At 45.1% G+C, this 17,638-nt stretch overlaps 2 protein-coding genes across 3 annotated transcripts in view; one reads left to right on the forward strand and one right to left on the reverse strand.

Moving 5' to 3' along the window:
• On the reverse strand, positions 1 to 12,883 carry ALG1 (ALG1 chitobiosyldiphosphodolichol beta-mannosyltransferase). Of its 2 annotated transcripts, none has more exons than XM_083414229.1 (13): positions 12,536 to 12,883; positions 11,475 to 11,552; positions 11,130 to 11,233; positions 10,205 to 10,353; positions 8,672 to 8,761; positions 7,726 to 7,842; positions 6,602 to 6,726; positions 4,777 to 4,815; positions 3,732 to 3,791; positions 3,064 to 3,174; positions 2,027 to 2,141; positions 1,055 to 1,130; positions 1 to 269 (listed from the first exon to the last, which is right to left on the reverse strand). In XM_083414229.1, exons 1-13 carry the CDS (start codon positions 12,747 to 12,749, stop codon positions 138 to 140), a joined length of 1,410 nt encoding a protein of 469 aa, XP_083270355.1. In that variant the 5' UTR covers positions 12,750 to 12,883; the 3' UTR covers positions 1 to 137. The 2 variants fall into 2 exon arrangements, with proteins under 2 accessions (XP_083270355.1, XP_083270356.1); XM_083414230.1 differs by lacking the exon at positions 12,536 to 12,883 and adding an exon at positions 12,284 to 12,362.
• Positions 12,840 to 17,638, forward strand: part of LOC310664724 (UPF0764 protein C16orf89 homolog) — a 17,716-nt gene continuing 12,917 nt past the window's right edge. Inside the window, exon 1 of the mRNA XM_083414262.1 lies at positions 12,840 to 15,472. The gene's annotated coding sequence lies outside the window, so the exon portion shown is untranslated. The remainder of the gene's footprint in view (positions 15,473 to 17,638) is intronic.

Below are 17,638 nucleotides of genomic sequence, written 5' to 3' on the forward strand. Positions count from 1 at the left end.
TCCAGAAAAAACTTTTTATTCACCATATAAAATCACTTTTTCTTTTGTAAAAAGAATTTTTGATATACAAACACGCTTGTGGTGTTACAGATTTTGAGAATGTGCAAGTTATAAATTAACTTCGAAGTCATATCAGCTTAACTGCTGCTAAAAAGAGGAAGCACTGTCTGCTCCCAACTTTCATCCCACCGCAGCTGCTTGGTTGTGCAAAGATTCCTTCGGAATAAATTGAGCTTGCCTTCTACAGAAGAATATTCCAAGAAAAGCATCTGCAAGGTTAGAAAGAGTGAGTGAAACAGATTAATGCAATATACAGGAAAATAGAAAAATATTCTACTTTCTAAACCTGCAATTATGGAAAGATGCAGGTATTTCTCCCAGATAAAACTACATTGAATCAATTGCTTCCTCAACAAACAAACTGATGTCTCACTAGAAAAGTAGCACCTTCAAAATTGGCACACGAACAGTAATAATGTGACAAGTCCCTGGGATCATCAAAGAACTGTTTACGCAAGTAAATTATAGTTAGAACTATGTATTCCAAGATTCAATAACCTAACCCATGCCAGATCATTATGAAATCTTGCTGACCTACTGAGAAAATAATGAAGGGCTTGGGGGGGTGCAATTCTATACCCTATGTATCCTAACTAAATTGGTTGTGTTTGATTTTTTTTTCCTTTAAGAAAACTGATTATATGTTTAGCATTCCATATACTGGAAAATCCCTAATAAAAAAATAAAGCTATATATTTTAAAAAGGACAACATATGCACGAGAGAGAGAGAGAGAGAGAAAATGAATGTCCCTTTCCACTTATTTAAAAGCAACTCCCTGCACATAGAAAGCTAGTGCTTCAGGGAGCATGTTAGCTTATATATTTCTCCTAATTTTCTATGTTCAGGAAGTTTTTGTTTTTAAAATATGAAGCAGCATTCAAAGATGAAACTTCCCTCCTGCCACCAAAACATCCAGCTTCCTTGATGTTTCCAGAGCAATGAATGCTCAATGAGCCCCATCAGCAAGCCAAAGCTCTCTTTTTCTAAGTTACCTTCAGTTGCTCTGCAAGTTCACTTGAGTCCCGGAACACCAAACCATTTACTTCATGCTTCACAAGTTCATGTATACTGCAAAAATAAGCAAAACAGCACTAGAAAGAATCTCAAAGTTGTTTTCTTCAGTGTGGGAGCGGGTAACAGTTAACATACCACACTAATGCACCAGCCTGGTGCCTTCCAGGTATTTTGGACCACATCAGCCCCAAACACAGCACAGAAAAGCACAGCAAGATTTCCAAATTAAAATAAAAACAATAGTTTCCCAATTATTTCTAACTAAAAGGAGCTGACAAGGACCTGGGAGCTGATAGGGAGTATAAAAAAAACCAGAGGAATCTGCAGGGAGCTCCAGACTGGCTGCAGCCTGAACAGGAGCATTCTGCAACTTTTTGTTGCAGGGCCCATTTGTAGTAACAACCACCACCAATAATAATAAACAAATGGAGATCTCAAAGAATACAGAGATGGGTTAACCAACAGGGGATACACAAGATGGGGGAAGAGCTGTAACTCATCGGTAGAGCATCTGCTTTCCATGCACAAGGTCTCAGCTTCAAATCCCATTATCCCCAGGCAGGGCTGGGAAAGACTCCCTGCCTGAAACCCCTGAGGGGTGCTGCCTGCCAGTGTAAACATTACAGTGGTACCTCTAAATACGAACGGGATCCGTTCCAGAGCCCCGTTCACATCTAGAAGCAAACATAACTAGCGACAGCACGTCCGAGCACACGCACGTCGCTTTTCGCCACTTATGCGTGTGACATCATTTTGAGCGTCTGTGCATGCGCATATGGCGAACCCCGGAAGTAACGCGCTCCGTTACTTCCGGGTTGCTGCGGAGCACAACTCGAACGCGCTCAACTAGAAGCATATTCAACCCAAGGTATGACTGTACTGCACTAGATGGACCGATGGTCTAACGCCAGGTTCTTTTGAGACGCTGAAGCACACAGGCGTGCTCTTACCACTGGAAGTGCACTGCACACACAGGCAAGCAGCAGCCAAACATGTCCACGACCTTCATAGGTAGATCCAAGCCACTGGAGGACATATGAAGACAGACACCCAAGTCAGCTGAGCCTGTAAGAGAAACCAACCCCCCATTTAGTACATTCTGCAAATGAATTTATTATTATTATTATTATTATTATTATTATTATTATTATTATTATTTGGTAGCTGCTCAAGTAATGGATGGCTTGTTGCCACTGAAAAACAAATGAGGTATACAAATCAGGTGGTAATGAGGCCTGCCAAGGAGGAGTTTGTGGGGCAGTTAAAATGAGGCACGCAGGAATTGTACACCAGCTCTTGAATAGTACTCACTTGAAACTGTTTCACTGTCACTCAAACATTCCCAAGCACCAGGAACCTGAGCCAGAATACAAGATCCTCTCTACTGACCTCTTCTTCCCCCCAGATCCTCTCAGGTGCCAAGATCAGCAGAGAGGGGCCTTCTTTGTAGTTCCACTGCCCTTGGAGCTTCTAGGAGTGGAGGCCTGGGGAAAGCCATTCTCACTGGCAGCCTCCATGCTGTGGGATACTTCCCCCCACTGCAGAGGTAATTCTGGTGCCTTCCATTACATAGCTTCCATTGTATGCTGAAGAGACAGTTCTTTACCTTAGCCAATTTGTATATATCGCTACCATATTGCTTTCCCTCTGTCCTGCCAGTCAGCGTTCTTGCGGAGAAGAAAAGGGTGCAAGCTCCTCTCCTGCTTCAAAGGACCCATTTCAAGTGGGTCGGGGCATCTGGCTGTTAACCAGAAGATTGGTGGTTCAAGCCCACCCAGGGATGGCTGTGGGCAGGATTCCCGCAGTGCAAGGGGTTGGACTAGATGACCCTTGGGGTCCCTTCCAACTCGACAATTCTATGATTCTATTATTCAATAGAAGGTTCTGCTATTACAGTCCTGCAATGGACCACTATCCTATACCCCGAAGATCTCATGAGTCTGCTCCTGTAAATTTTCACACTGGTAAATTTGAAGATCTTCCTTACCGAGCAGAAGGGGGTAATCCTCTGCTTCCAGCCAAGGAGTACAGATCTGGATATGCTTGAAATGCAGCTCTGCAATCAGCTTGTTGTAATACTCCTTCAGAGGCCCCTTGCCTTTTTAAATGAAAGAAAATGAACAAAACGGTTTGCTGTTGATCCAAAAGGGCGCATTGTGAGAGTTATCATCCTCTGGGAAAGATTGCATTTGAATGCCCAGAACCAGCATGGTGCCATGGTTATAGAATGTCAGGCTATGAGATGGGAGAACAGTGTCAATATCGCTGCTCAGCCTGGGAGCTCACTGGGTGACTTTGAGCCAGTCTCAGTCTCTCAGTCTAGCCTACCGCACAGGATTGTAGCCAAGATAAAGCAGAGGGAGGAGAAACATGCCACCTGGAGTTCCTTGGAGGAAAGGTAGGGTGTAAATGTAACAATTATATAGTTCTCGGGGCGGGGGGGGGGGTGACACCATGCCAGCAACTTAGGGCAAGCAGCTTAAGGCACAAACCAAATACAAAAATGAAAGCAGGGTCCTCACTAATGCACTCGACACACAGAGAGCTCTGGAGCAAACAGAAGCTTCCTTGCTTCTTCATTGGTGGTGGGGAAAATGGGTTTCCCAGTATGAATACACAAGATGAAAAGAAGACAAATGATTTCAAAGCTGCTACCTGTTATCACACACACAAGAGGAGGAAGCTTTGCTCCATCGTTGAGATAGCGTTCATATTCTGCGCAACAAAAAAACAGTAAGAGTTGTGACTTTCCCAAAACCATCATTAGAGAAAAGTGACAGGCTACAAAAGGCAACTTTTTATTTTTAACAAGTTTGGGATTTCTACAGCAAGCAGGAAGACTGAGGTGGGAAGAGTTACAGTCTTACACCCAAGATTGTTTGCAGACAGATCCCAAAGTGAATCTGCACCAATAGGAGAATGGGGGGGGGGAGTGAGCACCCTTGTAGTTGCTACCTATTTTTTAGTTTAGGCATCTAGATGCACCCTATAACCAAGTTTTCAGCACGCCTTGATAAAAGAGTGTTTTAAGTCAAGAATGATACAAAAGGAAGTCTCCTTTTGTGTTGTAGCCAACACCTGAATCCCAGATATGCACAGAACACATGTGGCAATGCAAACAGAACTGTTTCCCATCAGAGAACAAGCTCTCACAGCTCTTGCTTTTTCTGATGGATATGTTGGAACTGCTGGTCCCAGTCCTCTGCTGGGAAAGATGCTCTGCCAGGGGTAGAAGAGCCTGCAGATGCCACTGCTTTTCTCTCCAGCCCCCCCCCCTTTCTTTTTGTAGCTGTGGGCAGGAGAAGTGGGAGACTGAGGTTCACAGGACTGAGGCAACAATGGCTTTGGTTGCAGTAGGGGGTAACCGCAGCTGAGTTCTGCTTATTAGCATTCAAGGAGATGTGTTCACCTATGCAAAAGCCTCCCCCCCACTGTTCAAAATACCCTTCTCAGTCTTAACCACCTAATAGTACACTGTTCCCAGCAAGTGAAGAAAGGAAGAGGATAGACCACAGTTCCTGCTCTCTGATCCAGTTGCCAATTCTGCTAATGCAGGGATGGGGAATCACTTTCGGCAGGAGGGCCAGAACAAATCAAATTATGGGCAGCCCACACTGTTGAGGCCACCTGTGCCTCCAGTGACAGCAGTGAATCCAGGTTTGCTTGTTAAGAAAGACAGAATGCTTCCTTAATAACCCACCTTCTAAAGCTCTTAATAGGATGGAAAAATCTTCATCTTCTAGAAAAGGGAGAAAAAGTTTGCAGTTAATATACAAGAATCACAGCAATAACTCTGGTTTCACCTAAAGCAATTCTGCTTTTGAGTGCTGTCTCTGTAGCAACTGTATAACGTAGAGCAAATGAGGCAATCAACACAATGCTTCTCTCTTGTACAGCCAAAGGGGCTCACAGAAGCTAGAAGACATGTAGCTAAAGTAATCTCTTCCGTATTTGTCACATTCATTCAAATAGCAATGTATTCTGTGTTGGCATTAGACATGCTTAAGCCCACTGAGATCAACTCTGAAATCAACTCTGAATGCCTTGTGCATTTGCTGGATTCCTTAAGGCCTTTTGACTATTCCACTGGCTCTTCCACAACTGTCTCCCAACAGAAGCTAACTGAACTGTTTTGCCATTATAAGAACTTTGTAACCTTTAAGAAACTGCTGCCTGAGGTTGCTCATTTTCATCTTCCCTCCCCATCCCTTTTAGCTTTTGTGTCTTGTCTTCTTGAGTGGAAACCTGAGGACAGGGATTCATTTGCTTTTTGTTGACCTATAAGCAGCTCTGGGAGCCGTTTTGACTGAAAGAGTAAAAAAAATTAAATACATAAAATGACTGTCTACAAACTTTATACACACAGATGATCCCAATATATTTTGGTGCCTAAGGGAGAAGATTCAAAGAGTCTCCCAACCATATACTGTAATCCTAAATAAACTGTACTCCCCAAAATATTCTGTCTTACCCTGCCTAGTCCTAGGGTCAGCTCTGTTACTTTTACTAGGAAAAAGAATGGAGCTCTGACATAAATAAAAAAATAAACCCAATTTATATTAGGCTGCCGTGTGCTCCAGGTCACTTATTGCATCCTGTCAATTTCAAAACTGCTTCATAATCTACAAACATTAATTAAAACTCAATTAATAATTGCTAATGAAACAAATATTTTCCAAACATTTGCAAGTAGACAGTGAAAACCAAGCAACATCATCAATTGGGGGATGAAGGGAAAGAGAAAGGCTGTTGAAAAGTTAGTGGCCTGACACAGTTTTTGAAGAAATTCTAGTACAGAACAGGACAATGTTTATGTTACACTCTTCATGTGGAGGCTTATGTTCACAGTTCCTGCCCACATGATGAAATTATATTTTTCAACACAGCCATACATGATCAGAAATCCAAGGAAAGAGGGACATGAAAATTATACTCTCCTTGGAAGTGGGAGGGAATCAGCTTCTGTTAGCAACCATGATTACATTGCCAATTTGATAATTGGTTACCTGTACTTCCACTATTTTTTTTAAAAAGAATTCCAATCTTGAAGTATTCTCTGTTCAAGTACTTGCCACTTCTCTTGGTACACAGTTAGTGCAAAGTCTTCCAGCGGGAGTGGGGCACCTTTCCAGCCCAAAGGCAGCATTCCCTTCTAGAGGAAACACTGCAGTGGTAGGCAGGGCCAGAGGCAAAAGCGATGGGAGCTGCAAATGTGAATTTTAACTTTCTACAATAGGCTAATTTCTACTCCCAAACCCCTCTACATCCAGACAAGCAGGAAGCATTATCAGAGGTTCAAGGGCACATTCCAGCCAGGCCAAAGTACCCAAACATATGAAGCAGGGCTGGTGAAAGGTGTGGCTTAGGAGGGGGTGTGGCCTACGGAGAATCCCAAGGGCCAGGCAAAGAGACCTGGAGGGCTGCATTTGGCCCTGGACCTGAGGTTCCGCATCCCTATTTTACAGTACAAGCACCTCAAGCATACTGTGCGGGAAGATACATAGACAATGGTATAGAGCCAAGACCTGTCCAGCTGGTGCTGCTGATGAGGAGAGCTGGCCGGTCCATGCAGTGCATCACTTTTCCGCTCCTGGTGTCTAGTTGTGTAAAGGCAGTTTTCTCAACATCAGCTGGGAGGCTGGACTCTGCTCTGAGGAGAAACAGAATTCTGAAGACTAACCTTCAAGGAAGATGTGTGATCAGCAAAAGCACACGTGCCAAACCAAACATTATAGCTCCCAAAATCAGATTAATGGAAGCCATAAAGGTCAGCTCCATATTTAGGCAGAGATGTTGTCAATATTTATCCCTTCTCAAAGTTCCCTGATAAGCTCCTCAACCCATTAGTATTTAAACAAGCTGCCTTGGTACCAAATGAACAAAAAAGCATTGTTACTTACTCATGCAGAGCATAGTTAAATTATGGAACTCATTCCCACGGCAAGCAGCAATGGCCAACTTAAAGGTAAAGGTACCCCTGACCGTTAGGTCCAGTTGCGGACGACTCTGGGGTTGCTGCGCTCATCTCGCTCTATAGGCCGAGGGAGCCGGCATTTGTCCACAGACAGCTTCCGGGTCATGTGGCCAGCATGACTAAGCCGCTTCTGGTGAACAAGAGCAGTGCACGGAAATGCCATTTACCTTCCCGCCAGAGCGGTACCTATTTATCTACTTGCACTTGACGTGCTTTCAAACTGCTAGGTGGGCAGGAGCTGGGACTGAACAACGGGAGCTCACCCCGTCGCAGGGATTTGAACCACTGACCTTCTGATCAGCCAGCCCTAGGCTCTGTGGTTTAGACCATAGCGCCACCCACGTCCCATTGATGGCCAACTTAGAAGGCTTTAAAAGAGGAGTTTGGCATATTAATGGAGGAAAAGGCCATCCATGGCTACCAGCCACAATGGCTATGCTCTGCCTCTATAGTTTGGTGGCAGTAATGCTTTTGTATACCAGTTGCTGGAAACCACAGGAAGGCAGAGGTTCTGTCTGAGGTTTGCCCACAAGCATCTAGTTGGCCACTCCACTCTGAGAACAGGATGCTAGACTAGCTGAGCCACTGGCCTGATCCAGAAGACTCTTCCTGTGTTCTTAAGCACGCCAGTTCCAAACTAGGTAGGAGTGCATACAACAGCACATTTTAACTTACACAAGTTGGCCTTTAAACGGAGCATATTCTTTGGCTAGTTTCATGAACAACTTATGCTGATCGATCAATGGTGTTTCCTTGAAGAAAGAAGCTGGCTTGTCATAGAGGGTCGTCGCTCTGCAACGCAAAGGGGCCCAGAAGTCAAAGCAATAAAGATAAAAATCAGATACTATACTTGATCTTAGCCAAAAGGACAATAATATTTTACTTCTATATCTATATAATAATGTATGGAAAGGTAACTGTGCTATATTTAGCATATTTTATCTTTTTTTCTTATTGTATTCTTTATGTTTTGCTTTCTTTGTTTTTCTCTTCGCTTTATTTCTTCCAACTGAAATTATCTTAATAAAATATTAATATATATATAAAAAAATCAGTGAATGTAAAAAGGTACTATAGAAGCACCCTGGAAATATTTTTACACAAAATTAAGGCAGGAAAACTATGGGCAGATGTTATGTTAGAGAAGAGAAAGGGCACATGGGGTGAGAGCACTTGAGGCTTCATCCATGCTTGATATTCACACACTGGGCATCACATCTGAGTAGGCTAATGCAGCTAGGACCAATCTGCACACTGTGATTTTGTGGTGCAAGATCCCAGGGGTTGAGGCGAAGCACTTTGGGCTAAACCTCTGTAGGCCCCTAACATTCAAACTGCTGGAGGATGTGACCCTGCTCTCCCATTTGTTCTCATGATATGCATACTTTCATATGCTGTTTTCTAATACAATAAGGTTCAAAGCAATTTGCAGAGACAAAAAATACCAATATTAACAATACGTTAACAATATTATATATAAGTTATGTTTTAGTTAATTGTTAATATTAACAATATTGTTAATATTCCACTGGCTCTGCTGGATATTTCTATATGGTCTAGCAAAGGTCCTTGCAACACATACAACTCATTTGGTAGAGCCAATTGTGAGCCACTCATTTACCTGATGTTACAGTTCACCAGAAGATCCTCTTTCATTGCGTTAGTCACACAAATGTTATAGTCAGACAGACGCCCAAAGAATTCTTCATACCTGAAATAAATTGAATGTCCATCAGTTACTAAATACTGGCTCTACTAACCCATCTCAGGTGCTTTCATGGGAATATAAGTTTCTTCCCTGGTTGCAATGCCTTTTTAAAAAAATAAAAAATAAAGCAAAATCATATGCTTTCCTTCATTTCTCAAGTCCATTTAAACCACAAAAATGCAATATATGTTCATATATTTCCTATACACAATTCCTCATAACCTCATAACCTGGGAATTCAGTGGTCTTACACACTAAAAAAACCCCCTGAGAATAACTAAAAAGTTGCCCACCACATAACGTCATGGCCCAACTCCATCTCAAAACAGGAATAACCATTTTCAGCAGCTTTTATGCTATTACCCTATGAATAACTACTCAGAAGTAAACTCCAATGAGAGAGCTGGATCCAGGCTATATAAACTGCATGAAATTCCCACTGAAATAACTGAGATTTAAGTCTTGCTGTGGCCTGAAGTTTTCACATTGATTTCAATGGTACCCATGTTCAATTAACTTAGTCCAGATGCAGCCCACTGCATATAAGATGGCAGCCATAGGCTTGACTAGCTTTACCTGGAGCGGGGGCCCACATTTGTTATCACGAGATACACTGCAACAATTTTATCCACATGCTATGTAAGCCAGAGACTATTCTAGTATGTGACTAATAAAATAAAAATCAATATGATAACATGTTCAAATACAGCAAACCTTTCAGAAGTTTACCTAAATACAATACAGGACATCTGCATCTAAAGCAGGGGTTCGGTTCAAAGGGTTCTACGTATACACAAAAACAGTGTATATCCAAACTCTTAGAGCCACCCCTGTGGCTAGCAGGGGAGAGAGAGAATCTCCAATACTCCCAGAGTCCGCATGCTGAGCAAGCCTTGCCCAGCAAGCCAGGTGGAGAGCTCACAAAGCTCTTTTCACGACAGGTAACCCAAGTGGATCTGGCACAAAAAGAGCTTTTAAGCTCTCTGCCTTGCTTGGATTTAACTTGTGCATTTTCAACCAGTCTGCCTTCAACCACGTATATGGCTGCCAGTTAACCGCATGTAAGATGTGATCGTACTGTATTCACATTCAGCAATGCACTGTATGAGGCCAGTTGCTAATGGATGTACAAATATTTCATCAAGTTTCTAGCGCTTCTGAAATACTCACAAAGGAGCATTACGAGGGAGTGTGGTGCAGTGGCTACTATCGGACGAGGAAGATCTCACTCTGCCATGGTTCAAATGCCCACTGTCATGAAGTCACCTTGTGCCAATCACCAAATCTCACCCTAAACTGCCTCCCAGGGTGGTTATACAGATAAACCTACATAAATACACGTGCGTGTGCACACGCACACACATATAAAAAAATGAATAATCCCCATGGTTCACTGATGACTTGGCCAATGGTGTCTAATAAACTATAAACAGCTGTTGTACAAACCACTTAGCAATCCGGACAATAGGGTGCCTCGTTCCATGTGTGAGGCTCATTATGGTATAACCGTAGTTGTGCCAATCAATGATGAGCTTACTGCTTCTTAGAAGACAAGCCACCCAGGTAACAGCTATGCTGGGCAGACCTGGAGGATTCTGGTCATAAAAATGAAGAGAAAGAGAGCCTGTTTCAGAGAGCAAGAGACAGTGCAATACCAGAGAATAAGAGTACTTGCTTTCTTCCTCTGACTGGGCCTTTAACTCCTACCCAGAATGCCACATCTCTCTTCCCCTAACCTTCATATATTTCCTCATAAGTCTCATTCACCCCAAAGCCTTTATCTCAGTGCCATAGGTCATATCAACACCACACATTTAAAGCACATGGCTTCCCCCTAAGAATCTTGAGAACTGTAGTTTAACACTCACAGAGATTGAATTCCCAGTCCCTTTAACAAATTACGGTTCCCAAGATTCTTTAGGATGTTTGGGGGCTAAGAGTCTCAGGTGAGCCCCTTCTCTCAGTCCCATGAACATCAAAAGCACATTGTGGAATTCCCTCCCAAGAAAGCTTAGGCTGGCTGCTTCATTGTTATCCTTCTGCTGGCAGGCTAAGACCAAAAGACCCATCTAGTCCAGCAACCTGTTCTTACAGTATTCACCATCACCTAATGATGTTTGCTTGTGATTATATAATAACAAGCTGCTACCCAAATTAAAAAGTAAGGCAAAAACATAAGAATCTACTCTAAAAACAAACCTTGGACTACTGCAAACAAACCATACATGTATCAATATTCCAAATATAGTATTCAAATTAAAACACACTTTAAATAAAACAGTTCCCAACTGCCACTACTTTAAAAGTGGTATGTTTTAAACAGACCTAGGAGACACAAATACTGTATATAGTTCTCATGACGCAAATGTACCTGGAGAAGTACATAGCTTGGTTTAGCTATCCTCAGCATTGTATACAATAGTTGGATGCTCTGTAAAATGACTTTTGCGATATACTGGAACATCTTTGGCCCAACTACAAGAGGAAATAAACAGTCATCAGAGTTGCAACACACATAATAAAACACAGAAATCTGTTTACAATAAGTTCATTAAAAATACCAATAACAAACATTAAACACAAGTTACACAATATGTTTAAAATATAAAATAGCAAAAAAGTAGTTTTTTTCTGTCAAAGGAGCCTTGATTTAAAAACTGGTGCATCCTTTAAAAAAACAACAACACCCCTCCAAATACTGCAATGTTCACCATACCTTGCCAGATTTTGAGCTCAGAGATATGAACAATCTGTATGTTTCCATTACGTATAATCTCGCTATGTGGCTTTGTGCCTGAGAGAAAAGCAAACAATTAAGAAAATCCATCCAGCACACACATAAACAGAAGAGAATGTGAAAGCAAATTAAGTGGGAACAGCAAATATGAATTCAGTATGTAAGCCAGCAATGTGGGTGTTCTGGGGGCAAAAACCCCCATATTAGGGTAATTCAGTGTATACCTATGGCAGTTTAAAAGGACACCCACTGCTGAAGGAGTGGAGAACCTGTAGGCCTTCAGATGACATTGGACTCCAACTCCCATCATCCTTCATTGTTAGCCATACAGAGTGAAGCTGATGGGAGTTGGAGTCTAAGGCCATCTGGAGGGCTACACATTCCCAATCCCTGTTGCAACACCATTCAAATCATATTTCTAAATGTCCAGAGTGGAAAAGCATGAGGGCGTGTGGTTGTCCAGGAGGACTTAAATGTGGGGGCAGGCTGTTCTTAAAGTCAGAGCTTTCAGCCCCTGGAGGCATGCTGTGAATTATGACTCTTGAGCATATACAGAAAGCCTTTATCCGGAACACTTTAAAGAAAGCCCTCTCTAAATGGTTGCCTCTGAGCATATGAAGAGTGCTCCTTCTTCCCCAGGCACTTAAACTCTCTCACATACCTGCAACATGGGTTAGCAAAAAAATATTAATAATAAGATGCATGGCTGGCTACATTAACAGCATTCTGTTAATAACAACAACAACAACACTGCCGTGCAAGAGTGCATCTAAACATATGCAGAGTACCTTTCACAACGCTTAAGCTCCCGCACATCTCTGCAATGAGGGTCCGCAAGATCCCCGGCTGCATACCTTAGCGGTATTCTGTTAAAAATAACAATGTAGTGCAAGAGTGCCTCTGAGCATATGTGGAGTGCATTTCACCGAACCAAAAGAAAGCGCAAAAGCCCTCGGACATCTTTTGGAACGAGGGGTTGTAGCAAGGCACTAGGAGGCGTGGCTTCCAGGCTCGAAAAAGCCTCAGCACCTCGGACTCACCCGGGTACCCGATAAAGTCGACGCGGCGGCCGCGGCGGGCCAGCGACAGGGCGTGGTACTGCATGCGGGGGCTGCGGCCCAGGTCGCCCAGCACCACCACCGCCACGCGGTCCTCGGAACCAGCAGGCCGCTGCCGTTGCCATAGTAACAGGAGAAGCAGCAGCAGCGTTAACGTCGCCGACCCGCAAAGCGTCAGCCAAAGGAGGGCCGCCATCTTGTGAGAGATAGAGGGGGAGGGCTAGAGCGCCTTCCGCTGAATCTGACCAAGGAAGTATCGCCTGCATTATGTAGGTGGGGAGTCATTGCCGAGATAGGCCGCTTTCAGATCGGTCGCCATCTTGGATCCAAATCGAGGCTGGATGGGCGGGATTCTTCTCTGCTTCTCTGTGCGGAGGAATCATAGCATTGTAGAATTCGAAGGGACCCCAAGGGTCAGTTAGCCTAACCCATGCAAGGAAATTAAAATATGCCAAGAGAACTAATCTGTAATGCATGCAGGTTGTGACAAGGGAAGCACAAAGTTCAGTTCCAGCTCTTGAAGTTGTCTATTTGCAACTCGTGACTCGGTTGACCCTCTCTCACGGAAAATGTGGATGATACGAGTGGTGGAGCCCAGGGAGCTAGTCCTTTCCCCACACCACCACGGAAGCCCACTGCTACCAATAATTGCTTACGAACTTATTAGACTTCTAACCTTTCCTACAAGGAGCTCAAGGTAGCTTATATAGTTCACAACCAGTCCTTTTTTTCTTTAAAAGAATGTTTAGGGGTACGTACTCTCATGTTTAGGGACACGGGTGGCGCTGTGGTCTAAACCACTGAGCATCTTGGGCTTGCTGATCGGAAGGTCAGCGGTTCGAATCCCCGCAACGGGGTGAGCTCCCATTGCTCGGTCCCTGCTCCTGCCAACCTAGCAGTTCGAAAGCACATCAAGTGCAAGTAGATAAATAGGTACTGCTCTGGCGGGAAGGTAAATGGTGTTTCCGTGCACTGCTCTGGTTTGCCAGAAGCGGCTTAGTCATGCAGGCCACATGACCCGGAAAAACTCTGCGGACAAACACCGGCTCCCTCAGCTAGTAAAGCGAGATGAGTGCCGCAACCCCAGAGTCGTTCACGACTGGACTTAACTGTCAGGGGTCCTTTACATTTTTACTCTCATTTTCCTATCCATATGAAATACTGTCCCTCAATGAGGCCAAACCTAGATTAACATAATGTTTAGGGGTATGCGTACCCCTGCGTCCCGTCTCCCCCCCAGAAAAAAGCACTGCTCACAACAACCCTGCGTGGTAGGTTATACTCTGAGTGTGTTCCCAGGTTGCAGCTGGAATGAATGCCAGGAGAAGGAGGAGGAGGAAGGCAATGGGCAGATGCACTAGCTGTCATCCTGCATCTGCAAGCAGATGGACCTGAGCAGCCCCCCGGAGATGTTCAGCAAGCTCTCCACAATGATCTCCCCTTCTTCCTAGAGGGCACAGGAGAGAAGGCTGATGACCGGTGGATGGTCTAGAAGCTGGCCTACTCCAAGGATGCTGCAGATAATACCCCCCAAGCCCTACAAGCTGCACACAAGGATGCTGATTTTACTTCCAGAGCTGGTGGACCATTGCTCTAACGGAGAGGTTAACAAGAGATGCCCAAATCCTACACTATCCAACAAGGAACAACAACTTTTCAAATGTTTTGCATCCATTTACTGAATACATTAAGGTAAAAGGACCATGATTCGCAACCACCCACCTCTCATGGACTGCTATGCAGAAACATTCTTGAATAGTAATGTATTTGTGAAGGACAATTCTTAGGAATTATAATGCTGTTTTTTGAATACTAGCACTCTCTCCTCTCTTCTCACTGCCTTGCTTTCTTTTCTTTAACTCACTTGCTTTGTCTATTGCCTTTTGTGTATTATAAAGTAAAAATAAAAACAATCACCCCGCCAAAATTGGAATTGGAATCAGGGGTCACCAGCTGGACTCATCCAGGGGTATGGCACCTCATGGTTCTATTCCCAGCTCAGCTGGATAAATGCTTGCACAGTCACAATTGCTTGCAAAAGGGTGTTTTGTCAAGGCATGAATAAGGAGGGGACGACAACAATGCACCTATTTAACCTCGAAATGTTAATACAACATTTAAAGGGCATACCCCCTTTAATTTTATGCCAAGAACTAGCAGAGCATGGTGATGGTAGGGGAAATCACACCTGCAGAAAACACTCAAATTGCCCATGATCGAGATGGCAACAGAGATAGTTGGGAGACAAGCTCTTCATTGTACTTACAGAAAATCTTTTTTAAGAATTGCTTGATTCTTTAGGGAGGAAGTTGGCATAGGGGAGAGGGTTTTTTTGGCATGACTTCTACAAGGCAACAGGATAAGACTTACAACTTTGTAAAAGTTTACAACCATGCCATAAAGTGTTTTTAGAACACCTTCCCTTGGTCTTTGGCTGATTGATATCCAATGCCCTTTTAAATGTGTGTTTGTTTTTGTTCATATTTTTATTACGTGTTTTGTGTTTTTTACATTGTGATTTTATGTTGTGAACTGCCCTGAGATTTACAGGTATCCAAGATCGTATACAAATTTCTGGTTTGCAGCCTGTGTTTCCAGTTAGGGCTTATCCACACTTATCTTTTGAGCCACTCTTTCCAGGCACATCTCCACACTTTAAAGCTCCATGTCCAAGTGTTTTTCTTTCTTCCTTTTCTTTTTCTTTCCCCCCAGATCTTTCCCCATGAAAAGCTGCTCTTTTAACACTCAGTCAGAGCAAACATTGATTCGGGTTTTCTGCAGATTGCCATTTGCTCCAAATCAGCTTTAAAGAGTGAGTTTTTGTGGGGAAAGATCCGGGGCAAAAGAAGAAAAAAGGACACTCAGACACAGAGGTTTAAAGTATGGACTGTGCCTGGAAAGAGCAGGGGAAATGTTAATGTGGATGAAATATACTCAGAGTCGCAAAGTGATTTCATGCTCTTTATTCAGCTCATAGTGGTGAGGAGGAATGAATGCCAGTCCCCTCAAAGTATCTGCCTTATATACATTATTTACACAATGGGCTGCACATGATTGGCTAATTCCGGAATTCTACTGTAAGCCAATCAGGTTGTGGATTCACTTCTATCTGGAGCATGATTGGGTGGTTCCTGCCAACCAATCATACTGCTGCATTGTTCTAGGACCAATCAGACTGCTGCATTCTGAATCCTATTGTTCTAGGACCAATCAGACTGCTGCCTTTTGGATCCTATTGTTCTAGGACCAATCAGACTGCTGCAGTTTGGATCCTATTCAACTCAGTACATAACACCCCTCCCCTCTAAGTTCCAGTCCTGCCCGGGAGGTCGCATTCATAGTCCTCAAGGTACGCTGGCGGCCTACGTGTGCGTTGCGGCCTCTGGTGTTCCCTGGTCCGGGGTTCCGGTTCTGGCTCGTGTTCCAAGGATGCTGGCTGTGATGGGGCTGTTTGGTCTGGCGCAACTGGCTCGCTCAGTCGTGGTTCTGGTTCTGGTGTCCTTTCGGCCTCACGGGTCCTCTCTGTATTTACTGATTCTGCCTCTCCTGCTGGCCCCTGCTGCTCTATGGGCCTCACTGCCCCACTGTTCCCTTGGGACTCCTCTGACCTGTCCGCCGCCTCCTGGTTATCTCCCGGGAATCGTCGCCGTATCTGGTCGCAGTGGCGGCGCCAGCATTGCCCCCCATCTGTTAGCACCTCGTACGACACGGGGCCAGTGACCCTGGTGACCGTGGCGGGTACCCATGCAGGGCCTGCCCCAAAATTCTTTGCGTACACTGGGTCCTGGGCCTTGAAGGTCCGGGGGTTCCTGCCTTCCCCCACCACTACCTCATCCTGAGCTCTATCGGGGTGAAGGCGGTCCAATCTGATTGCAAGGCGCCGACCCATTAGTAGTTCAGCGGGGCTCCGGCCAGTCGTTGAGCTGGGGGTGCTGTGCTGTGCTAGAAGGAATGTGGCAAGGCGGTACTCCCAATCCCCTTGCGTCATGCGGCGAAGGGTGTCCTTGGTGGTCCGCACCATGCGTTCTGCTTGGCCATTGGTGGCAGGGTGGAATGGCGCCGAACGGATGTGGCGGATGGCATTCTGCGCTGTGAAGGTTTGGAATTCTCCTGACGTAAATGCAGTCCCGTTGTCTGAGACGAGAGTGTCAGGGAGCCCGTGGGTTGCAAACAGCCTGCGTAGTACCCGGATGGCTGCAGATGCAGAAGTGGACGGTACCAGTGCGACTTCCAGCCATTTGGTGTAGGAGTCCACCACTATGAAGAATGTTTTCCCCTGAAAGGGGCCAGCGAAGTCCACATGCAGGCGTGACCATGGTGCTCGGGCGGACTCCCAGGACTGGACTGGGGCCCTTGGGGGATCTGGGCGGGATTCTTGGCAGGCCTGGCAGTGTTTGACCCAGGCCTCTATCTCTCCGTCGATCCCCGGCCACCACACATAACTCCTGGCCAGGGCCTTCATTCTTACTACCCCTGGGTGTGTCTCGTGTAGGGCTGTGAGGACCCTTTTGCGGAGGGGCTGGGGAACAACGACCCTGCTTCCCCATAACAGGCACCCCTTGTGGGCCGACAGTTCATGTTTGCGAGTTGTGTAGCCAGCGAATTCTGGCCCAGGGCTGTTGCTGGGCCATCCCCTCCACACCCAGTCCAGGACCCGGGAGATGACCCTGTCTTTCTTGGAATGGTGTGCAACTTCTTGTGCCTGAATGGGGCGGTCGGGAAGCAGCTCCAGGCTCATAACCTCTTGTGCAGGTGCTGGGTCGGGGCCTGTTTCCGGTAGTGGTAGCCTGCTGAGGGCGTCCGCATGGCCCATTGCCTTCCCAGGGCGGTGAATCAGTGCATACTGGTAGCTGGCAAGGAAAATTGACCACCTGAGGACGCGAGGAGACAGCACTTGGGGGGTCTGCTTTTCGGGGGCAAACAAGCCAAGCAACGGCTTGTGGTCAGTCACCACGGTGAAGGGCCGCCCGTACAAGAAATCATGGAATTTTTTTACTCCCTTCACGATTGCCAGACCCTCCTTGTCGATTTGCGAGTAGTTCCGCTCGGTTGCATTGAGTGTCTGGGAAAAGTATGCCACCGGTA

The sequence above is a fragment of the Podarcis tiliguerta genome, assembly GCF_965153285.1.
Source record: "Podarcis tiliguerta genome assembly, chromosome: 14".
Lineage (NCBI taxonomy): Eukaryota > Metazoa > Chordata > Lepidosauria > Squamata > Lacertidae > Podarcis > Podarcis tiliguerta.